Source organism: Carettochelys insculpta, chromosome 1 (assembly GCF_033958435.1).
Source record: "Carettochelys insculpta isolate YL-2023 chromosome 1, ASM3395843v1, whole genome shotgun sequence".
NCBI classification, from domain to species: Eukaryota; Metazoa; Chordata; order Testudines; family Carettochelyidae; genus Carettochelys; species Carettochelys insculpta.
Window position 1 is genome coordinate 72,385,675 of NC_134137.1, and position 22,471 is coordinate 72,408,145.

Below are 22,471 nucleotides of genomic sequence, written 5' to 3' on the forward strand. Positions count from 1 at the left end.
AAACCCTACTTTGACATTGAACATCAAAGTAGGGCACTATTCCCATTTTCAGATAGGAATAGCAATTCCAACATCTTGTCGCCTAACATCAATTTCAACTTCAAAATAGCACACAGCACGTGTAGACACAACAGCTACGTCTACATGGGGATGCTACATCGAAATAGCTTATTTCGATGTAGCGACATCGAAATAAGCTATTTTGATGAATAACGTCTACACGTCCTCCAGGGCTGGTGCTGTCGACGTTCAACATCGACGTTGGGCAGCACTACATTGAAGTAGGCGCTGCAGGGGAGCATCTACATGCCAAAGTGGCCCACATCGAAATAACGGTGCCAGGAACAGCTGCAGACAGGGTCACAGGGTGAACTAGCACTTCCGGGGCAACAGCTAGCTGCTCCCTTAAAGGGCCCCTCCCAGACACACACAGCCTGCACAGCACGCGGTCTGCAGAGCTACAGGCACGCACACCCCGTCAAGGCAGTATGGACCCCCAGCAGCAGCAGCAGCAGCCAGAGGTCCACACACCTGCCCCTGCAGGAGCAGTGCTTGCCCTGCTCAATGCTATGCAGGAGGCAGCTGACCACCTTCTATTCGCAGAAGAGGAGCTGCCCCCGGTGGAGAAGGAAGCAGCCCCAGACCTTGCTGCCCTCCGACCTCCACCCCCGCCGCACACGCCGCCGGCTGTGGAGCTACCCCATGAGCACTGACTGGTGGGAGCGGCTGGTGCTCGGTGAGTGGTACAACGAGTGCTGGCTCCAGAACTTTCACATGAGCCAGCAGACATTCCTGGAGCTCTGCCAGTGGCTCACCCCCACACTGAGGCACCAGGACACCTCCATGTGGCGGTTGAGAAACAGGTCGGCATCGCTGTCTGGAAGCTGGCCACTCCAGACAGCTACAGATCCATGGGGCAGCAGTTTGGCGTGGGCAAGGCCACCGTCGGGGCTGTCCTTATGGAGGTAAGAGGACCCGGGGGGGCCTAGGGGGGGAGCCCTGGGGTGGAGGGCAGCCCTGGCGGGGGGAGCCCTGGGGGAGGGCAGCCCTGGGGTGGAGGGCAGCCATGGGGTGGAGGGCCAGACACACCCTGCACACCCCTCACTGGTGCTCTCCCATGTCCTTCCCCTGCAGGTCATCCGCGCCATCAATGCCCTGCTCCTCCACAGGCTCGTGCGGCTTGGGGACCCGGATGCCACCATCGCGGGGTTTGCCAGCCTGGCCTTCCCAAATTGCTTTGGGGCTCTGGATGGGACCCATATCCCCATCTGTGCTCCGGAGCACAGTGGAGGATGCCTCCTGAACAGGAAGGGCTACCATTCAGTGGTCCTCCAGGCCTTGGTGGACTGCCGGATCCGCTTTCTGGATGCGGCGTACCCTCTCCGGCCCTGGCTTATGAACCCTTACACCGGCCATCTCTCAGCCAGCCAGGAGCGCTTCAACACGTGCTTGAACCATGCACGCCAGGTGGTTGAGCGCACTTTTGGCCACCTCAAGGGGCTCTGGAGGTGTCTCCTCACCCGATTGGATGCAGGCCCTACAGCGCACTCCACAACCTGGTCGAGAGCAAGGGGGAGGCATTCTTCCAGGGCTGGGCTTCCAGGGCTGGGCTGTGGAGACTGGCAGGGCTGATGTGCAGCCACCCGCTGCCCCCAGTCGCCAGGTGGACCCCGAGGGGATCCGGGTCCGGGAGGCCCTGCGGGCCCATTTCAACCAGGCTGCGGGGTGAATGATGGCAGGCCCCCTACAGCACCCCCCCATCCTCCACAACACTCCCTGCCCCCACGCCCACACCACAGAGCACCCAAAAGCACACCCCACCCCACTTTCCTTGCAAATAAAAATGGACCTGTTGTTTTTGAAACCAAAAAACAGTGAATTCTCTTATTATTAATACTACAAATAGAGATATATATATATAGAGAGAGAGAGAGAGAACAAAAGGGGGGAACTATTTACATGCGGGGGCAGGTACCATAAAAGAACAGGGGTCTAACACAAACTATATACAAATATATGATGGGGGATATGTACAAAGGGGGAGGGGGGGCTACATCCTCGGCCCCACACCCCTCTACTGTCCGGCGCCCAGGGTTGGAGGGTGCGATCCTCGCCTTGGCCTGAGCCCTGGCCGAGGCTGGGTGGGGGGCTGGGCAAACCGGCAGGTATGGCTGGCGGGTGTCAGCAGGCCCCAGGTCCCCCTCAGCGGAAGGCCCCACGGTGGCAAACAATGGTGGGATGGCGGGTGGAGCGACGGGCAGAGTGGGCAGAGTGGCGGGCGGTGTGGCATGAGGGGCCAGGTATTCCGCTATGCGCTTAAATGTGCGCATGAAGGCCCCCCATGCTCCTGGTGCCAGGCCAGCGCTCCCTCCTGGAGCTCCAGGCGCTGCTCCTCCACCTGCAGGCACCACTCCGACACCTCCAGCTGACGCTGGAGGGTCGCGAGCAGCTGGGGGTCCATGGCCATCCTTGGGTGGTGGCTCCACCGTTGGCCCCATCCTGGGGCTGGTCGGAGCTCCGCCGAGGGGCTGGCCTGCAGCGATGGCCCCAGTGGGCTCTCCGGGACCACAGAGACCTCGCCGGCGCTCTCCAGGCCCTCCGATGATGCAGCTGCGGAACACGGGGGGAAGAAGAGTGGAGACAGCCATTAGTGTGGGCCCCAAGCTGTGGCCTTTTTCCCCCCACCCCTCTGCTGCTGGTTCCCCATCCCCGTCCCTGGGAGATGCTGCTGCTGCTGATGGGTGTCCCACCCCCCCTTCCCACGGGGGACCCTAGGTTCCGCTCCACCCATCCCCAGGGATGGGGCATGGCGCTATCCTGCTGGGGGGCAGGGGCTGATGCAGTCTTCTGAGGCACATGCCACTGCTGTCCTTGGGGCCATGGTCATCTGGGCATGTGGAGGGCCCTGGTCATGTCTGTTGTCCCCGCCCCTTAACCCCGGGGGTGTGCACCTGTAGGGTACATACCTGACGGTCCGCTCCCACAGTCGGGAGACACCCTCTGGGCGGACGCCCTGCTGGAGCTCCAGGATGGGATGGCGATATGGAGCCCCCCGTCGCTGGAGGAGGATTCCCCCTCCTCCTCCTCCGGTGTCCCAGGGGTGAGCTCCTGAGGGAGCCCCTGGGGTGCGGGGCTTGCCACCGGGGTGGACTCCGCCTCCAGGGCCTGCTGGGGCTCGTCGGCCAAGGTGTCAAGAGTGGCCGGCAGGGAGGAGGTGTACCGGGGGCCCAGGATGGACCTGAGCTCCCTGTAAAAGGGGCAAGTGGTGGGGGCAGCCCCAGATCGGCTGGCCGCATCCCGGGCCCGGGCATAACCCTGCCGCAACTCCTTCACCTGACTCCTGACGTGGTCAGGAGTGCGGGCAGGGTGACCCCGGGCAGCCAGGCCCTCGGCCAGCCGAGCGAATGCATCTGCGTTCCACCTCTTGCTCCCCATTACCTGGAGCACCTCCTCCTCGCCCCAGAGCCCCAGCAGGTCCCAGATTTCGGGCTCCGTCCAGGAGGGGCCCTGCTGCCTTTTCCCAGGCTGGCTGCCTGCCTGGGAGCCCTGGCTCCCCTTGGGGGGGGTGCCCTGGGGGCACGTGGGGGGCTGCCTAGCGGCCATCGCTGCAGGGGTGGTGGCTTGGGGCTGCAGAGAGGCGTGCAGGCTGGCTGCGTGGCAGTGCTGCCACCTGCACGCGCTCTCAGCTTCCTGCACAGGAACGCAGGGGGCAGGGAGCTTTAAGGGGCTGCTGCACTCAGCAACCATAGAGCTCAGGGGCTGGAGAGAGCATCTCTCAACCCCTCAGCTGATGGCCACCATGGCGGACCCTGCTCTTTCGATGTGGCGGGACACAGATCAGCTACACATGCCCTACTTCGACGTTCAACGTCAAAGTAGGGCGCTATATCCATCTCCTGATGGGGATAGCGACGTCAACGTCTCACCACCTTATGCTGATTTCAACTTCAAAATAGCGCTCGCCACATCTAGACGTGGCAGGTGCTATTTTGAAGTTGGCGCAGCTACTTCAAAGTAGCCAGCCTGTGTAGACGCGGCTAACATATGCTGTTTCAACATTGTGCCGGCTACTTTGAAGTAGGTGGCTTGTGTAGATGCACCCAATAACTATAGACCTATCTTTAGGTGTACCTTTGAACCAGGTGAGGGGAGTAAGGACAGAAAGAACTAGTCAAATCAGTCTTACAGCTGTATAGCCAAAAGGCTTCCAACCAACTGGTTCAGGCACTATTCCTCCATCTCCTTTCACATTACAACGCTTAGACGGAGGGAGCCCTCTGCACTCCATGGCTACGTCTACACGTGCAGCCAACATCGAAATAGTCTATTTCGATGAATAACGTCTACACGTCCTCCAGGGCCGGCAACGTCGATGTTCAACTTCGACGTTGCTCAGCCCAACATCGAAATAGGCGCAGCGAGGGAACGTCTACACGTCAAAGTAGCACACATCGAAATAGGGATGCCAGGCACAGCTGCAGACAGGGTCACAGGGCGGACTCAACAGCCAGCCGCTCCCTTAAAGGGCCCCTCCCAGACACAGTTGCACTAAACAACACAAGATCCACAGAGCTGACAACTGGTTGCAGACCCTGTGCCTGCAGCATAGATCCCCAGCTGCCGCAGAAGCAGCCAGAAGCCCTGGGCTAAGGGCTGCTGCCCACGGTGACCATAGAGCCCCGCAGGGGCTGGAGAGAGAGCATCTCTCAACCCCCCAGCTGATGGCCGCCATGGAGGACCCAGCAATTTCGACGTTGCGGGACGCGGATCGTCTACACGGTCCCTACTTCGACGTTGAACGTCGAAGTAGGGCGCTATTCCTATCTCCTCATGAGGTTAGCGACTTCGACGTCTCGCCGCCTAATGTCGAAGTTGGTGCCGCTACTTCGAAGTAGCGTGCACGTGTAGACGCAGCTCATATGTTGCACAGCTGTGATGACTGCCCTGTACCCCCATGACAACTTAAGCATTGGTGAGACTCCACAATTCTTACATTGGGTGATAGCATAAACTGTGACTTTACAACAAAATGTTGTTTACAATAGACAAAATCTCATTGCTTCACCTCCTCCCAACAGGCTTTGTTTAGAAGGTATTACATATGCACACCTTTGCATTATCATGCAAACAATCTCTGAAGGACACATTCCCCAAATCCTTCAGGAGTGTTGAGCTCCTGCTGGTACATTCCTTACATCATATTTTTGGTCTTTATTTTTGGCTTATTTGTTCTCAGTCCAAGGACTACTTTTGTTGTTGGTGTTGTTTGTTTGTTTGCTTTTTAAATGAATAAAACTGGTTCGGCTATTTTTGAGAATGAGAGGTAATGAGAAAAAAAGAATTTCCATAAATGAAAATTCTCATTTCCCATTCTATAGGTCTCTCTATGGCCATTTTAGATGTTAGAAACTTGAAATTTACCAGAAATATAATTTCTTTTATGGATCTTCACACATTTTTTTTGTTTCACAAAAGTTGGCTATGATATTTTAAAGTTACAAATGTCTTAAAATAGTTGGCGCTAATTTTTAAAATATGATCTACTATCAGTGTCTGCCAGTCTTCTTTGTTCTCTGTGCACATGTACATATATTATAGAAGTTCAGATGTAGTGCTTCCTTTTTTCCATATGGCCATTTCTACACAGGCCGCTTTCTTTGAAAGTGGCATGGAAATACATGGCCTGAAATATGCTAATGAGGCATGGATGCAAATTCCCTGCACCTCATTAGCATATGGTCACATGATTTGGAGTCCGGAAGACTGTTCTTCCGGACTCCAAAACGCCATTTAGAAGCGTGGCTCCCGGGGGGTCTTCTGGAAGGAAGTCCTTCTTCCGGAAGCCCCTTCTTCCCAAAAATTTTCAGGAAAAAGGGGCCTCCGGAAGAAGGACTTCCTTCCAGAAGCTCCCCCGGGGCTGCGCTTCTGCATAGCGTTTTGGAGTCTGGAAGGACAGTCTTCCAGACTCCAAATCATGTGACTGTATGCTAATGAGGTGTGGGGAATTTCCATCCATGCCTCATTAACATATTTTGGGCCATGTATTACCATGCCACTTTCGAAGAAAGTGGCCTGTGTAGAAATGGCCTATGAGTGAAAGTGTGCAAGCAGGGATGCAGGACTTACCTATTTTGTTAGAATGATTGAAGTTACATAAGAAACTGGAGTGAAATCCTGCAGCTTTGAGTGTGTAGCATAGAGCCTTCTGCCCTAGCCACCTAACAACTGTTGCATAGGATTGCAATTTTTGTGTGGCATTTCCCAGGCTTTTTAAAGATGACAAACTACATTAAAAGCATATTAAGGTTGCAATGTGAAACAGAAATCAGGAAATGAAGGAGTTATGCAGGAGTTATGCATTGAGCTGGCCATTAAAACCTTCATACCACACTACCATGTATTCTACATGTTTAACAAGAAAAGTTTAGATATGTTTTAGTTGATTTTAATGAGAGCTATTGTAGTTCTACTTTTCATAGCATTCTGCCGATAAAGCCAGAAAGAGAGTTAAAATGACTCTATGGCCTCCTGGTTAGGAGACTCAAGCTGTGATGGCGATATTGGGTTCAATTCTCTCCACCTAATGACTATTTTTATACAAAATAGAACAGTGTTAATAGAAGAGAACAAGACACCCCAACTCTGGAATAGTCTGTAGCCTAGTGGTAGGAGCAATTTCTTGTTAGTAGTCCAGTGTTGGATATTGTTTGTCCTAAACCTGGGTCTGGCATAATTTTGAGAGAGATATGTCATTTGGGTGGATGAAAAATAAAAGAATATTTCTCTAGCAGGTTAATGGATGTTATATTTGTTTGGTTTGAGGATTATTTTGTTTGATTGGTTACAGGACCTTTTTATTGTTTTTTGGTCAGCTGTTTATTTTTCATTTGGTTCTTTTGAAGCTGCTGAGGGGCTTGGAATTTTCAAGCTATTATAACAAAAAGCAGTCAAGTAGCACTTTAAAGACTAGCAAAATAGTTTATTAGGTGAGCTTTCGTGGGAGAGCTCACCTAATAGACTATTTTGCTAGTCTTTAAAGTGCTACTTGACTGCTTTTTGTTTTGATAGTGTATAGACTAGCACAGCTTCCTCTCTGTTACTATTCAAGCTATTATGGTAGAGATGGACTAATTGGTGAAATGCAAGTGTATGAAAAGTGTAATTTGTTTGTGTGACTCTGCATTTGTATAACCAACCAATTATCACCACATATTTATTTTGTGTGATGAGGGTCATACAGGGTAAAAACAGGCATCACAAATGTCAGCATCAGTATTTAAGCTCTTTCCAGCTCTCTCTTCATATTCTACCTTCATTTTCTTCTTACACTCCCTGCCTTTCACTATTTTTACTTTGCCTCATCCTCTATACACTAAGAAAAGTGTTCAACTTCTTGTTCTCCAGAGATCCTTTACTAATTTCTTCCATAAATTCTTCCTGCTATTTTATCTTTCACAATAATTTCTCCACACTCCCTTTTCTTTATAACAAAGTAGTCCGTCTCATATTTATTTCTCTTGTCAGTCTTAGATTTTAAGCTCGTTGGGGGTCAGGATCTTGTGCAAAGCACGGCATGTATTCACAGCATTCTGTAAATGATTATTAATAATATGTCTAGGTTAAATCTTTCAGCATGAATTAAATTCCTCGCTATAAAGTGATGTAACATAACATTAATTAAACTTAGCTTAAGCTTTATTCATAGATCTGATTTTTGAAGTGTAAATGATCGATGCTGTTCTACACTATTTGATTCTGCTAGATGCATCTGTGTGTTTTTATCTTATGTGGGTTTATATAGTGTATGTATATTTAATACGTAGCTATGTGTGATTTAAGATTATTTAATAGTTATTGCCTGATCCTGATAGTTGCAGTTCACCTGCAGTGCACATTGATATTATGTCAGTAAGACCGTGTCCACACAGCACTCCCTTCCCAGAAGGGGAATGCAAATAAGCGAGATCAAAAATGAAGATGAAGCACAGATTTATATATCTCATGCCTCATTTGCATATTCTCATGCAATCACACTTCCATTATAGGCTTTTCTGGAAGCAAAACAGCTGTATAGATGGGGTTCCTTTGAAATGAATGTGGAAGAGGTGTTCTTTTGGAAATGTTTTGTTTTAACCAAAGGAACTCTGTCTGTGTAGCACGATTGAGTGGGAACATGGAAATGAGGCATGAGATATGTAAATATGTGTTTCATTTGCATTTTTATTTCACTCATTTGCATTCCCCTTCCAGAAGGGGAGTGCTATGTAGAAGCAGCTTAAGAGTTACAGGTACTGAGCATTTTTTAGGATCAAGACCTCGTGTGCTTTGTGTGTGTACGATCTTAATCTTTTTCATTTAGCTGGAATTTCTGATCTGAACAATATTTATGGCTACCAAAATTATTCAGGAAAATAATTATTTGGAGGCCTGTCTGATACTTCAGTGTACGGAAATTCTTAGTGATTGAGGAACAGTATGTCGAAAACCAGGACTCAGAATTTCTGAGATTTACTTTCTCAGTATTGGCTGGAGACTTCTGAAAATATGGGCAGTAGTTCCCTCTTACAACCAAGAATCCCTTAATAAGAGACTGAAAAGGGGTCATACATACAGTGAAGTTGTAGGGTGAAAAATGACAGTCCAAAATAATTAGTTTGGCTCATGATGACTAGACAAAATATTTTTTATGCAGAAAGTGATAGGTTCTCCAGAGGATTTAGGCCTAAGCCTGATGTTTAGTCATCATTGAAATGACCGCCAAAAAGCTGCTGCCCACTTCTCTGTACCTGAATTTCCATCATTTCAGTTCCCTAGAGCCACATTCATTTCTGAGAGTGAGAATTCACCTGGCAGTCTCATCTAGGCATCTGTCTAGATATGAGGCACATACTTCAGGCCAAAGTCCTAACAGGAGTGTCAAACTAGTTGTTCCCTGACTGTGGAATCCAATCAAGTAGGCATTTTCAGAGAACACCTACACCCACACAATGCTCTTTTAGTCTAAGAAAACACTCAGTTGGGATGTGGTTGACTCAAGTCAATTCTTCATTCTGGCTTACGTGGAGAAGGGATTTCCCTGTAGGTCTCCCTCTTCCAGTAGAGTGCCCTCAGCCCTGGGCTAGGATGCAGTCTGAGGTGTGTTTCTCTCAGGAGCTACATCTGCGCTAGCATTCCTGTTTCAAAAGAGGCATGCAAATGAGGGAAATAGAAAATGCAAATGAGATGCAGATTTACATATCTGACAACGCATTTGCATATTATTCTTTTGAAAGAGCTTCTTTTGAAGAAAGAAAAGCAATGTATATGTGGCTTTTTCTAAAGTAATCTCCATCTTCAAAAGAACATTTCTTCCTACTTTTTTTTTTAGGAAGAAGTGTTCTTTTGAAGATAGGTTTACTTTCAAAAGACCCGTGTCTACACTGCTTTTCTTCTTTCGATAGAAGATGCAAATTAGGTGTCAGATATGTAAATCTGCATCTCATTTGCATTTTCCATTTCCTCTTTGCATGCCTCTTTCGAAAGAGGAATGGTAGTGTAGACACAGCCTCAGTGTGTCCTTTTGGAGCTGTTCCACTTTGTGTCGCTAACTAGGCATTGAAGAAAAAGGACTAGGTTTCCCACCTTCTAGGTGACTGCCAGTCTACAGAGTCATACTCTCTCCCTCTCTCTCGCTCTCGCTCTCAGTCTTCCCCCTCAGCTCCCAGTCCATGCATATTTAAGTATTTATATACAGCTGAACAGAGGAAACTGAAAGTCATAGCCTCTTGGTTAAAGTAATCTCCTGAGAAGGGGAAGAAGACCCAAGGGGAAAATTTAATGTGGGTTTCTCAAATCCTGGCTAAGTGCTCTAACTGGTGGGCTGCAACACAGCAGCAGTACCTGTTTCTCTTTCACCTGTGCACTCTAGAGGAAGCCAAGATTCCTCTGGGTGGTAACTAGCCTAAAAGTTAAATGGGGCATGTGAGGCAATCCTTAGCATGGCTGGGGCCCAACACAGTACTATTTAACTGGCTTCCTTATGCCTGATGACATCATGGGGGGCACAATTTTTTAGAAATGTAGTAACAGAGAGAAAGCCATACTAGTCTATATACTATCAAAACAAAATGTAGTCCAGTAGCTAATTTATTAGGTGATGAGGTTTTGTGGGACAGACCCACTTCTTCAGATCATAGCCATACTAGGACAGACTCAATATTTAAGGCACAATATTGAGTCTGTTCTGGTATGGCTATGGAGGTGACAAAATGGAGGTGACAAAAATGAAAACTCAAAAAAAGCACAATATTGAGTCTGTTCTGGTATGGCTATGATCTGAAGAAGTGGGTCTGTCCCACCAAAGCTCATCACCTAATAAATTATTTTGTTAGTCTTTAAAGTGCTACTGGACTGCTTTTTTTAAGAGATGTGATTTTATAATCTTCAGTAGCACACTAATGAAATATTTTAAAGTCAATTTTAAACTAAAGTCCTGTAGACTAACATTGTAAATTCAGAAATTCATAGTGCATATCTGGGGTTGGCAAATGCCTGTTAAATGGTTTCATTGTCACTTGAATGTCTCTTTCAGAGGTTCAGTGTTCTCCTAATAGGGCTGGCAGGTGTTTTCACTTTTAAGTTAACTAGGTCCTCTCTGGAAGAAGCAGAGCTACAGAGCAGGGACAGAAAGAGGCAGGTAGATGGACATTAAGACCCAGGGCACCCCAATTTTTGGCTGCCCTATGCAGCTGCTTATTCTGCATATGGGTAAGGACGGTCAGGAAAGTAAACTGTTAGTTCTTCTGTTCATCTAGCACTTATTTTTTTTAATGTATGTCTTTGATCTAAATTGTCAGACTAGAAAGATCTATATGCCTTCAAAAAACAGAGTGAACTAACGTACTTTATTTAGCTATATTCCATTAGCTCATTGATAAAATAGAAATATAATAATCCTGACTGAAAACATTATCAGTTCAAATAGTGTGTGAAAAGATTATCATTCTTCCAAATTGTATATATTGAGCAAATCTATTTTCACATACTTTTACCAAAACAAAAAGGAAGAAACTGATTACATGATCCATTCTCATGTCTAATAGAATAGCAGTACGCATTTTTGACAAGCTTATACTGAATCATACAGATGGAAAATTCCAGTTCTTTATTCTCAGCAGGAAAAGTTGGGTTTTTATTTAGAAAATCTTTTTTTTCGTGACTGTTACCCAGCATAGCAATTACTAACAAAATGGAGGTGACAAAAATGAAAACTCAGCTAGCTGATCCTATGAAGTGTTTGTATTTCCAGAAAGCCAGTGATTGCACAGTTATTTGATTTGAAAAATTAATCCTGATAATGCTTTTGAGTTCCTTAAGTACAGTTCACTATTTTCCTAGGATGAGTTCTACAGAACAAAGACTAACAGATTCCTACTGCAGATTAGTTTACAGATGAAGCTCAGTTCTACTGAGACTGATTCTCTAATGACCCCTTTTTACTTCCTTTGGGCGATGTGAATGCTTTAATAGCGAGAGAATAGAGTTAAGTAAATATATTGTCTCAACCAGTTAGTTATATTGCAGTCCTCCTGCAATGTTTTAATTATTCCTTTTTTCCTAAATTAAGAAACCGGAGATCAGGAAAACCCACTGACAGATAATCATAGCCTCTGTATTAGTTTAAAGGAATCCCTAATAACAGGAGTTGTTCTTTTTTCTCATTGCTTTACAGAACAAGAAGAGTGTGTTAATTGCACAGATGAATGCAGAGTGCTGGGTCATTCTGACAAGTGTTGGATGCCACAGTTCCCTACAACCAATCAGGCTGAAAATGCAGATTATCGCACAAATCTCTTTGTACCCACAGTTGAAGCTAACGTTGAGACTGAGACTTACGAAACTGTGAATCCCACTGGGAAAAAGACTTTTTGTACATTTGGGAAAGACAAGCGAGAGCACACTATTCTCATTGCCAATGTTAAACCTTATTTAAAAGCCAAACGTGCCCTGAGTCCTCTTCTTCAGGAGGTTCCCTCAGCATCAAGCAGCCCAAACAAGACATGCATTGAGCCTTGCACCTCAACAAAAGGACCATTGGATGGTTGTGAAGTGAAATCAGGAGCCGTGGCTGAACCAAGCAGCCAGTACTTGTCAACTGACAGTCAGTATCTGTCACCTAGTAAACAGTCAAGAAACACTCCATTCATTCCATCAGATCAGATGGCTAGGGTCTTTGCAGATGTACATTCCCGAGTGAGCCGAGACTCAAGTGAGATGGACTCTGTTCTGGAGCAGTTAGACCGTTCAAATCGGGATCTAGGGAGAGAATCCGTGGATGCAGAGGAAGTTGTGAGAGAAATTGACAAGCTTTTACAGGACTGTCGTGGGAGTGACCCAGTAGCTGTGAGAAAGTAAAAACAAACAAAAAAAAAGTGTAGGCTGGCGTTTACTTGCCTCTTCTGCTTATTTGAAAAAATAGTGCCCTGGTTATAACAGTTTTACAGGGATGAAGGAAGACCAATGCTGCTTTAAGGCTTTTAGTGAACGTCTGAAGTGCCCACAAGTATGTTCTTTTCACTGCTCTTTCTTTTTCACAGAAAATACTGGTTTTGTTTTGACCAAACTTTCATTAGGACAGTGTGAAGTGCATTAAGAACCAAGAGAAAGAAGGGGAGAAAGTGCCATGTTGACAGTCTGGTAGGAAGGTATGAGAAAGGAAGAATAGAACTACATCTGATATTTTAAGACTGTCCTCAATAGTTGATGCTGACTTTACTGTTTACCTATAAACCCCATGAAAAGCAGGGTTGAATCATTGTGATCTGTGGTGAATTTCCAGCAGTCACCACAGTCTTCTACTGAAAGTCCTAAAAAAAAGATTTTGTAGTAGTCCAAGCTACGCCAAACATTAACACTCATTTGTGGTAAACATTTCTGTGTAAAGTTATCTGCCACAAAAATGAAACAAAAACATAAACAAAAATCATTCCAGATCATTACTCAACAAAACATATCCCGCTCATTAGTAACACACCTCATATCATATTAAAGTTAAATGTAAAATGATATAGTCCATTTTGTCCTGCACACACATAAGCTAATTCACTTCGTAAAAGGAAAAAAAAAATAAAAGGTTTTAAAACCTATTTAGCATTTTAGTGTCCAACAAAAATATAAATAACTAGCACTATGTTAAAAAAATCTGAGGTATAATACGAGTTCAGAAAAAAAATAATTACCTTTGAAGGGTAATACATGAAATAAATTAACATTATTAACACTTTTTTATTAATTTGTGGACACTAAAATAGCTCAGGAAAGTGCAAATGTCTTAGACATCTACAAATCACATGACCATTTAAATGTGCAAATGTAAGAAGATTCAATGTGTTTACATCAAATTACATATTTTTATTGATTTATTGCAGATTCAGTGCATATGAGCCAAATTGTTGAGTGTATAAGAGCTATATTGTGTATTTTATTAAATTAATATATAGTTGTGTTGCAAAAATATTTGGGCTTATATTGTAAATGGCAAGTGTTGCCTCAGTAGCTGTCGAACTCTATGAGTTTTGTTTTCTCCTGCTTCCTTTTCCCAATGGAGCGTGGGAAGCAATGCCTCAGAGCAAAGTCTCTTGTTTAATGTGTGGTCTACAAAGTACTTCAGTACATAATCTGTTCAGAATGTGTTTGAGTGAGCTGATGGAGCTAACTGAATGGCCTACAAATACAACTATCAATCATGGTTATGTGCAAGTCCTTCTGTTGCAAACCCATGTTTAATAACACAAATTACACTGAGTCAACACCTAAAACTTTGTTTTTTTACAAGCACATACACAGTCAGTCTGTTTAGGTAACATACTCTTGGTTGAAATCACAACTGATCCTTATATTTAATGTTTTATGCGATTGTTAAGCTCCTAGAATATAAAAATGTGTTAGGGACCTAGTGATTCAAGCACTGGTTTTTGTTTTGTTTTGTTTTGTTTTGTGGGTATTTTTCGCGAGGGGGGTGGAGTGTTCTTGGAAAGTGCTATGGTTTACAAAGGGTCTGGGTGTGGGCTGCTGCTTTTTTATTTGTTTATTTGTAACCCTCATTTTTAAGTTGCTTTGTTATCATCCTGGTGAAATAATTTACAAGGGAATCTTCCTCTTTCTCTCTCTCCCTTTTTAGCTCTACCCTACTTTGTGATGTTTGGCAAATTTCAAAATTGCTTCTAGATAAATACTGAAAAAATACACATTTAAATCTTAGTTTAAATGAAACTAGCAAAAGCACAAGAAGCAGCAGATGAAAAAAAAGTTTAGATTAACATTTTCCTTTGGTTATTTTAAATACTCTCTATAGCATAGCAATGTGAAACGCAGCTATAGAAAACTGTGGTTCTGGATTACATAAAATTGAAACTATCTTATCTTTAAATGTATTTTAAAAGAGTGAATTTAATTCAGGTTGGTCATTTCAGATCCCATAAGGCCATACTTATATAATAGTAATCAGTTCAAGGAACAAACTTGTCCAACACCTAGTTGTGATGTTGTGTATTCTATGTAAAAGGTGTTCTCATCTAGTCAAACCTACAATGAATTGTCTTTTGTTATTGAAAACCAGCCATTCCAAAAGTTGCTCTCAGCTTCCATTGTACAAAAAGTGTACAATTATATGGAAATGTACATGTTTTAGCAAGCTACTCTCCATATTTTGGACAATTTGTGTATCAAAAATGTGTTGTTGTCTGTTTTCTACAGTATGATTGTGCCAGGAAATTCAAAGTTGATTTTGCTTGATAGCTAAAATTCCAGGCAGAGAGAGAAAGAGTTCTATTTTATTTTTTCTGTGTTTTATCCTTATTTCTATGGTGCCCATCTCTTTAGTTTATGAGCACCCAGCTTTTATTTAAGCCAGTGAGATCCTTTATTGAGCTAAAACTAAATCAGTATGTAAATGTAGTCAAGTGAGGGAGGCTTGTGTAATTTGTAAACAATTTTAATGCTGAGTAACCAATTGTACAATTCATTGTATGCATCTGAAGATGTAAAACCACAGCATTCTGAGAAAGGGCTGTGCCAGCCATAAACAAAATTTTACCTTAAGGCTCTCTGTCACTAGTGATTTACTAGCTTGAGCTGTTTAACACATTATCTGTATTTAGTAGTGATTATTTATTTACCAGTCTGAGGTAATTCAAAATTCATGACTCACAGCTTTATAGCTGGGTTTAAGAAATCTTGTTTTTATTTAGTTTGTCCAGTAACTGCCTTGTGTTGCAGATCTCTGGCATATTGCTTCTAATGAGGCTGTCCCAGAGTATATCTGCTTCATAGTTTAGGACTCACCTCCTGCTGCTGATGATACATCATGATCAACTGATAATGTTTACATGTGGGTGGTGGTGGTTTGAGGGTTAAGGTAACTTCTGTGTAGTTATGTGAAGAAAATACCACACATGAAAGTAGGAAAGTATACTATCCATCAACCAACTAGTCACTTCCGGCCAACTAGTAAAAAAAACCCAGCAATTTAAAACTAAAGCCTATGTATCATTTCCTGAATGCTTTGCATACATAAGGCAGACTTTAGAAGTGATTTTCCAATACTAACCAAAAACTTCCACCAGACAATTGTAAAAATAATTACTGTTATAAGGGAAGAATCCCTTAAGGAACTAATAAAGATGTGTGAAATGTGAGTGGAGAGAATGGAAATCTGTGCCACTTGTATATTAACCAAAGCAAATAATAAAGTAACATGTCTTATGATTTCAGAAAATATTGACCAACCAAACCATAAACAGCTGAATTCAGAATCAGTTTTGCTTTTCTGGCTCTGTCCAACAAAAGAGAACTTTTCCTGAAATATGATTTGCCATTAGAGCAGACAAGAGGTTGTCCATTTAGAAATATGACCATTAAAAAGTCATGTGGATGCTAATGATCAAGCTGGATGCTTTATTCAAACTGGCTTTCCAGCTGTTTGTTGCCTAATGGAGTAGGAATGCTGAGGTCAACAAGTAGTCTGAAGTCTGGCGTATTATACGCCCACTCATTATTGTCTAATTATGTTATTTTGACATCAGGCAGCATTTATCAGTGCATTAATTCAAATGGGAGTTTTGGCTATCAAGATTTGTTGATTTGAAGTGTAATTGAATGAAACCTGATTAAGGTTTTGACTTCTCTGGCCCCATTGTTCCACAGGTTGGCAGTTCACATTTATCAACCCTTTTCCTCCCCATATGGCTAAGAGCTGCACCAAGTGACTGGTGAACAACACTAAAAAACCAAACAAAAGCAGCATACATTGTATGGATTATCTCAACTGCTATTGTTTAATGGCTGTGTTTAATGTGACCTATCTGGAAAATGAGGACTACGAATAAAAAAGCAATTACTAATAGCGGTGTTGCCTGCTCTTGCATTCATTAACAGAGAAGAAATGTGTTAAACACTGCATACCACAGGGAGCCTGATGGTAATTACTTTGGAAAAGCAACTTGTGGCAATGCGGCTGTTACAGCTAGTTAACAGTTTGCCAAAAAAATGACAGTTCCTGCTTCATTTATTAGAAATGTATAACCATTTTCTCTCAACAGGAAAGGGGTGAAGACTTTTCATCAAGCTGGATAGGGTTATCTTCTAAGCAGCTGATGTGATGAAGCCCTACAGGCTATTATTGCAACTATATAATGCTTCAGTGATAGGACAGTTTGGTTTACTATGCTGAAGAGAACTCACAAGAAGTATTATTAAATGAGGGTCTTGGATCTCCAAGGCTGTCATTCTAACAAGAAGGATCGAATCACTGCTGAAGTGTAGGAGTAGAAAAGTAATCCAAATGATACAGATCTTGATTATTTTTTTAAAATCTTTCTCATTGTCTTGGGTAATGGAGGTAAGTAATCCCTGTTCATATTCTGCTGTAAGCAACATAGCCAAGCAAATGGCAGTGGTGGGGGTTAGAAGGGTGAATGGACTAAGTCTTAAGTGTGGCTGCTTGAGTTTGTGACAAAATATACAATCCTGACTAGCCTATAAGTCATGTATACATCTAGATGAATACACCAAATGATGTGCCAAAGGCCTTTTTGTTTGCAGTGCTCTAAGTTGACGGTTACCCATGTGGTGTACTGATAATAGGATGGTATATGTGGAGCTCAGGGGGAATTTCTTCCATGAATTTTCAGCCAACAAGAGACTAGTGTTTGCTTTAGACAGATTCATATTTAGATAATTCTGGACATTACAGGTATTATGGAGCTATTTGTAAATACCCAACTTGTAGCTCACAATTATTCTAGCATCATCTGTTGTCCTCTGCAGTTCTGTATTACCAGTGACTGATCTTTACAGGCCTATAGGCAGGACAGTTACTCACTCATCCCATGTCTTCTTTAACTTCAGTATGCAGAAAAAAAAATCCTGTATCTAATTAGCTGACTACAATGAACACAGAACACCCCTATTGTTTTCTTCTCTGGTTTCTGCTGCATATGTTTGTCTTCCTACAGGTGGCAGTCCAAAATCTAGCTAGACCTGTCTATGCAGAATCTTGCCACCATGTACCTTATGCTACTGAAGTCTTGGTTTGATATGGGGAGGTTTGCTGTTATCAACAGTCTGCATAATTCAGAGGGTGGCTGGATGCATACTATATGTGGAACAAAGGAACACAAACAATTTCAGCTTCCGTTTGTCCCAGAGTATAGCGTCATTGATTTCTCATTTGGAAAGTGGCCAATCTGTTGAATAAAGATTCTTAGATTTCCACTAAGCCAATCACAAATAACTGATTCAGGGTGTTCACTCATGGAACAAATATTCTTTTCGCAATCCTTATATGTTTGAGACATGAAAGCAGCTAAAAGTTTGTTTCTTCACTTAGTTATATGTCCCTACAGGCGGAATTTACTGACAGTAATGGGGAGCTGGCCCAATATAGTACTTGTGTAGCCTGATTTGTAAAGACCAGCTTAGTATGGGTAGCTCACACAGAAATGGATCAGGAAGTTAATGACCCATGCTTTAGCCTTTTGGATCACATTCCAGTATGCTTGTGGTTTCAAAGGGAGCACAATATCACTCTTTGTTCATTGCTTATAATTGCTAATAGTAACTAGCTCACAATATGTTAAGAGAAACATTTCACTTAATAGGAGACAGTGTTTTCTTTCTTAATAGACACAGCAAGCACTCTGTGGAGTCTGTTTTAGTTTCAGCTTAAAAATTCAGTTTATAGGCATGTACCTTCTCATCTGGAATATTACAGCAGATAAAATTAAGGGTTTTTTATTTACACCAAAATGTAGTATGTTCAGAAAGACATTTCTGTTTTCGTCAATGAGAACAGGAATGACAGATCATATAGCCTGGCCTGGTTGTCAGCAAATTTGTAATCTGGCTAACCTATGGAGAAAGGGAGCTGTCAAAGACCCTCACCATTTAAGATATTGTCAGCTAAAGTGTCTGTGCTGCCCCTGTATCACAAAGAGAGAAGCAACCTGCAACTTACCCAAGACATTCAAGCTTTGTCAATTAAAACCAGCAGCATAATTTGCACCTGGAAATAATTTAGAAGTCAGTGTAGATGAAGTATGCTTTTCGCCTGCTTCCAAGAGGAAAGGTTCCTTGACAACTCTAGTCACATTTGGTGTCAGTTTTAGTCTTAGGTGCACGTTGCATTAATCCACTCCAGAACAGTGTAAAATCTAGGGCTTACTAGCATGTGGCACACACTGACCTATGTGAACCATGCTGGCATCTACCCAAATCATGCATTAATGTAGTCCTGTTTGAAATAGGTGTACATTAATACATTAGGAAACCTCTGTTGCCCACCAGCAGGGTCCACAGGGGCAAGTTAGTGCATGACATGCTAGCACACACTAGCATTTATACCCCTCTGGTGTGTACTAATGCATCATGTAAACAAGCCCTAAGTGGTCTTAAGGGAATCTTTGCAGTAGTCCAGTTTGAACGTGACAAAGATCTGGATCATTAGCCTGAGATCTGAATCCTTAAAGAAAACATATTTTTTTGGTCTCATAAAACAAGGACGTTTGCCTACTCCTGCTACAAGGGTGCTTAGCAGAGTTCTCACTGGCCCCTATTATTTGTAAGAGTGTTTTCAGAGTAAGTTTTCATTTAGTGTGCATCTAGTATAAGGAGACAGTTTCACAACTTCTGTGTCACGTACTCACTTGTTATCCAGCTACTCCTCAGCAGCACCACAGCACTTCTCTTTACTGTGAACTAGTAGATTTACCAAGCATCGCTCGGGTACTCAACTCAATTATTTTTCTTTTAAATAAGGGAAAAATGTACATGCTTTACTTATGTGGCTGTATTTTGCAAAAATACAATATTATTTTTATTAAGTTAATTTTTATTTCAGATTTCTTAAAAAAGGGATTGTTAAAATTTTCCATTTAATTTTTCTTTTAGTATTTTTGAATTAGAATTCCAACAAATGTATTTTTCTTCTTCCCTATAAACTCTTAGAATTTGCTAAGTTTTAATAAAAAAGGATCTAAGTCAGATGGGTTTCTAATAACATTTTCCTGTAGTTTTCAAAATATTGAAAATATTGATTTAGGCTGTGCCTAAACAGAGCACTACTCCAAATTTCCCTGTTTCATCTCTTTTCTGTAAGGCTCACTGAGAATCAAGCTTATTCCAGGTTCATTCTATTTTTCTGACTCATCTTTGTTCAGTCTTATTCAATATTCATTCTGTTTTGTCAGTTCTGAGGACTGTACTTGATTTGGTGATTCCGTCTCTTTTCTCTTTGGTTGTATAAGCAGGAATCCCATTACAGGCACATCCTGTTTTCCAGGCACAGCCAAACTCTTACATTGCTTTAAGGTATGGTAAGAAGAAGCTGCAAACCGAATTCGGTGGTCCTAGCTCTTAACATTTAGGAAGAGTTCTTCATCCAACAGACAGGCAAGCTTTCTAAAAGATGTAGTAGATTTTTACTTTAGAACAGGGATACATTTAGAATGCTTTTACTTCATAAAATAGAAGATGTATGGGGATTTCCATTATAAATTTACTCCAGGAGAAAACTTTTGGAGACAGACAATCCTTGTCCCTCTTTAGAACCTTTAAGCACTGTTGACGCTATGTAAATAATACACACTCACAATGATCCCTGGGTAGAAAAGGTTTCAGTATATTTTAAACAAATATTTTTAAAAATGTAGTCATTTTAAAGATCCTAGATTATAAAAAAGCAATTAACCAATTTCAAAGACTTTTTTCCCTCTTTTGTAACCGGATTCTGAATTCTTTGTTACCAAAAACTATCGAGGAGTCTGATTGTGCTTTTAGTAGAATGAGACAGTTCTAAAATTGCTTTTTGTAATACCGTGCGTGGTTCATCCAAAACTTAGGTGACACATTTTAAGAGTTTTCTATTGAAAATCATGGGAAATTATCAGACTGTTCAGTGTATATGTTTTGTATAGTTCATAACTACTCAATGTAGTATAGTTCATATCTATAGAACGAATATATCCTTACTGTCAATACGTGTTTAAAGGACTGACTGATAAATTACAATCTATGAGGCTGTGTCTATGCTACAAAAATAACTTCAAAGTTGCTTACTGCGAAGTATGACTTGGAAAGTGAGTGTCTACACACACCCTGCTTTGAAGTTAAATGTTGAAGTAGGGCAGTACTCCATTCCCAGGAATGGAGTAAGGACTTCAAAGATGGGCTCCCTAGTTCAAAGTAAGGGAAAATGTGTGTAGACTCCCTGCAGGCTACTTCAATGTAGTGCCTAAAAAGTCCTATTTGAATCTAAAATTACTTAAATAAATATTTACAAACTATACAACGGACTGTTGGGAGTGTAAAATGAAAAACTTAATCACAAATCCCAAATTAGGCTCAATGCACTTTTGCCTTTATTTATACAATTTCATACACAAATACTGTCACTTACAGTGTTTGAACAGATGATTATGATGGACAATAACATATGAGATGGAATTAGAATGGGACACAAGTTATCACAGCCCTGGACCCAGGGAAGTTCTATCTGCATCTTGACAGTCATCACTGGCTTTATCTCTAGTTTAATCCTTCAGAGCCACTGCTTCAGTTTCTGGTCCAAGATTTCTCCACTTTGTCCCTTGTTCACTTGGATGTTTTTATTTTTTTTCCACGTTACATATTAATTAAATATGTTTTCCAATCAGTGTTCAGCATACTGTGCATTTGTTTTATTTAATCTATATAATATGCATGCACTCGCTTCAGTTTACACAGCCTTTGCTGTTTATACAATCATCATGCTGTTTGGTTTCTCTGTCATCCTATTCCTGCATACTTTTCCCCTAAAATACTTCAGCCTGTCACCTTTGGCCTATCAGTAATAATATCATTTTAAGTAAATTAACAAATATATATAAAAGGAGACCTGACAAAACCAAAGCATTGATCTAAGAGTGACCTCGTCTAAACTCATTCATTGTCTATATTTTTAAATTATCATGGCATAACTAACAAAGCTCTTAATCTTACTATTTTGCAATTCTTCACTTTTATATTACGGTACCATAATGCTGTATGTGGGTATTATACCCCCTTAATATCCTTTTTCAAAGGGTTTTCAACAGCCTTTTTCACTCAAAGTCCATCCTTATATTTGTGAATCATTTAAAAAAATACAAGAAACAGGAACATTTGTTAATTTTTTTTGTGTTGCATTTTGACAGCTGTTGTAATTTTAGAGCAGGGGTGGGGAAACCTCTGGCATTCCAGCCACTTGCCTTGTTTACCTGAGCTTCCTCAGGCCCAGTTTCTTGCAGGTCCTAGTAGTTCACTGTTCTTGGCCAAAGGGAGCTGCAGGAAGTGGTGGACTGGCTGACGCTGCTTCCCACAGCTCCCATTGGCCAGAAATAGTAAATCACGGCCACTGGAAGCTGCAGGGCTCTGTGCCTGCAGATGCTTAGTATCTGGCAGACTTTCCAACAGCTAACCCTGATGAAGTGCTTCTGGCATGCAGGCCAGAGGCTTTCCATCTCTGTTTTAGGGCCTTAATAATAGTTGTTCCCTAATATAGCTGGTTCTCTATTGCCTTACATCTTGTGCCAGCCAAGTGCACAGTGTTAGTAAACCACTTCTATTCTGATGTGATTGTATTCAGCCCACTTGGCGCGAGGTGTTGACGGTCAGGAGCCTATATCATTTTATAAGGATTCATTATAGTATATCAAAAAAAGAATACAAATGTATAGAACAAGAATAGTCAAAATGTGGAATTATTGTAATAACTTCTAAACAAGCTGTTGTATTTGGTGTTTAGAAGGTAGATAAACAACTTTTAATAAATATCGTTGGCTACAAGATCTGCTCCTGAAAAAAACATCTAAACTTTAACTTATTTCAGCCTCTGCCAACAGAGTGCATCTTAGACCTTGGTGGAGAGCCCTGTGGAAGCCTGGAGACTCCCCTCATCCCTGGCAAAACACCCCCAGAA

At 42.4% G+C, this 22,471-nt stretch overlaps 1 protein-coding gene across 4 annotated transcripts in view; it reads left to right on the forward strand.

Moving 5' to 3' along the window:
• The window catches only part of PCDH17 (protocadherin 17), a 129,035-nt gene extending 106,782 nt beyond the window's left edge, over window positions 1-22,253 (forward strand). For 3 of the 4 annotated variants that reach the window (XM_074988674.1, XM_074988688.1, XM_074988680.1), the window contains one exon: window positions 11,711-22,253. In XM_074988674.1, coding sequence (XP_074844775.1) covers window positions 11,711-12,393 — 683 coding nt within the window. In that variant the 3' untranslated portion in view covers window positions 12,394-22,253. The remainder of the gene's footprint in view (window positions 1-11,710) is intronic. The other variant, XM_074988695.1, reaches the window with a different exon arrangement.
• Window positions 22,254-22,471: the final 218 nt, after the last annotated feature.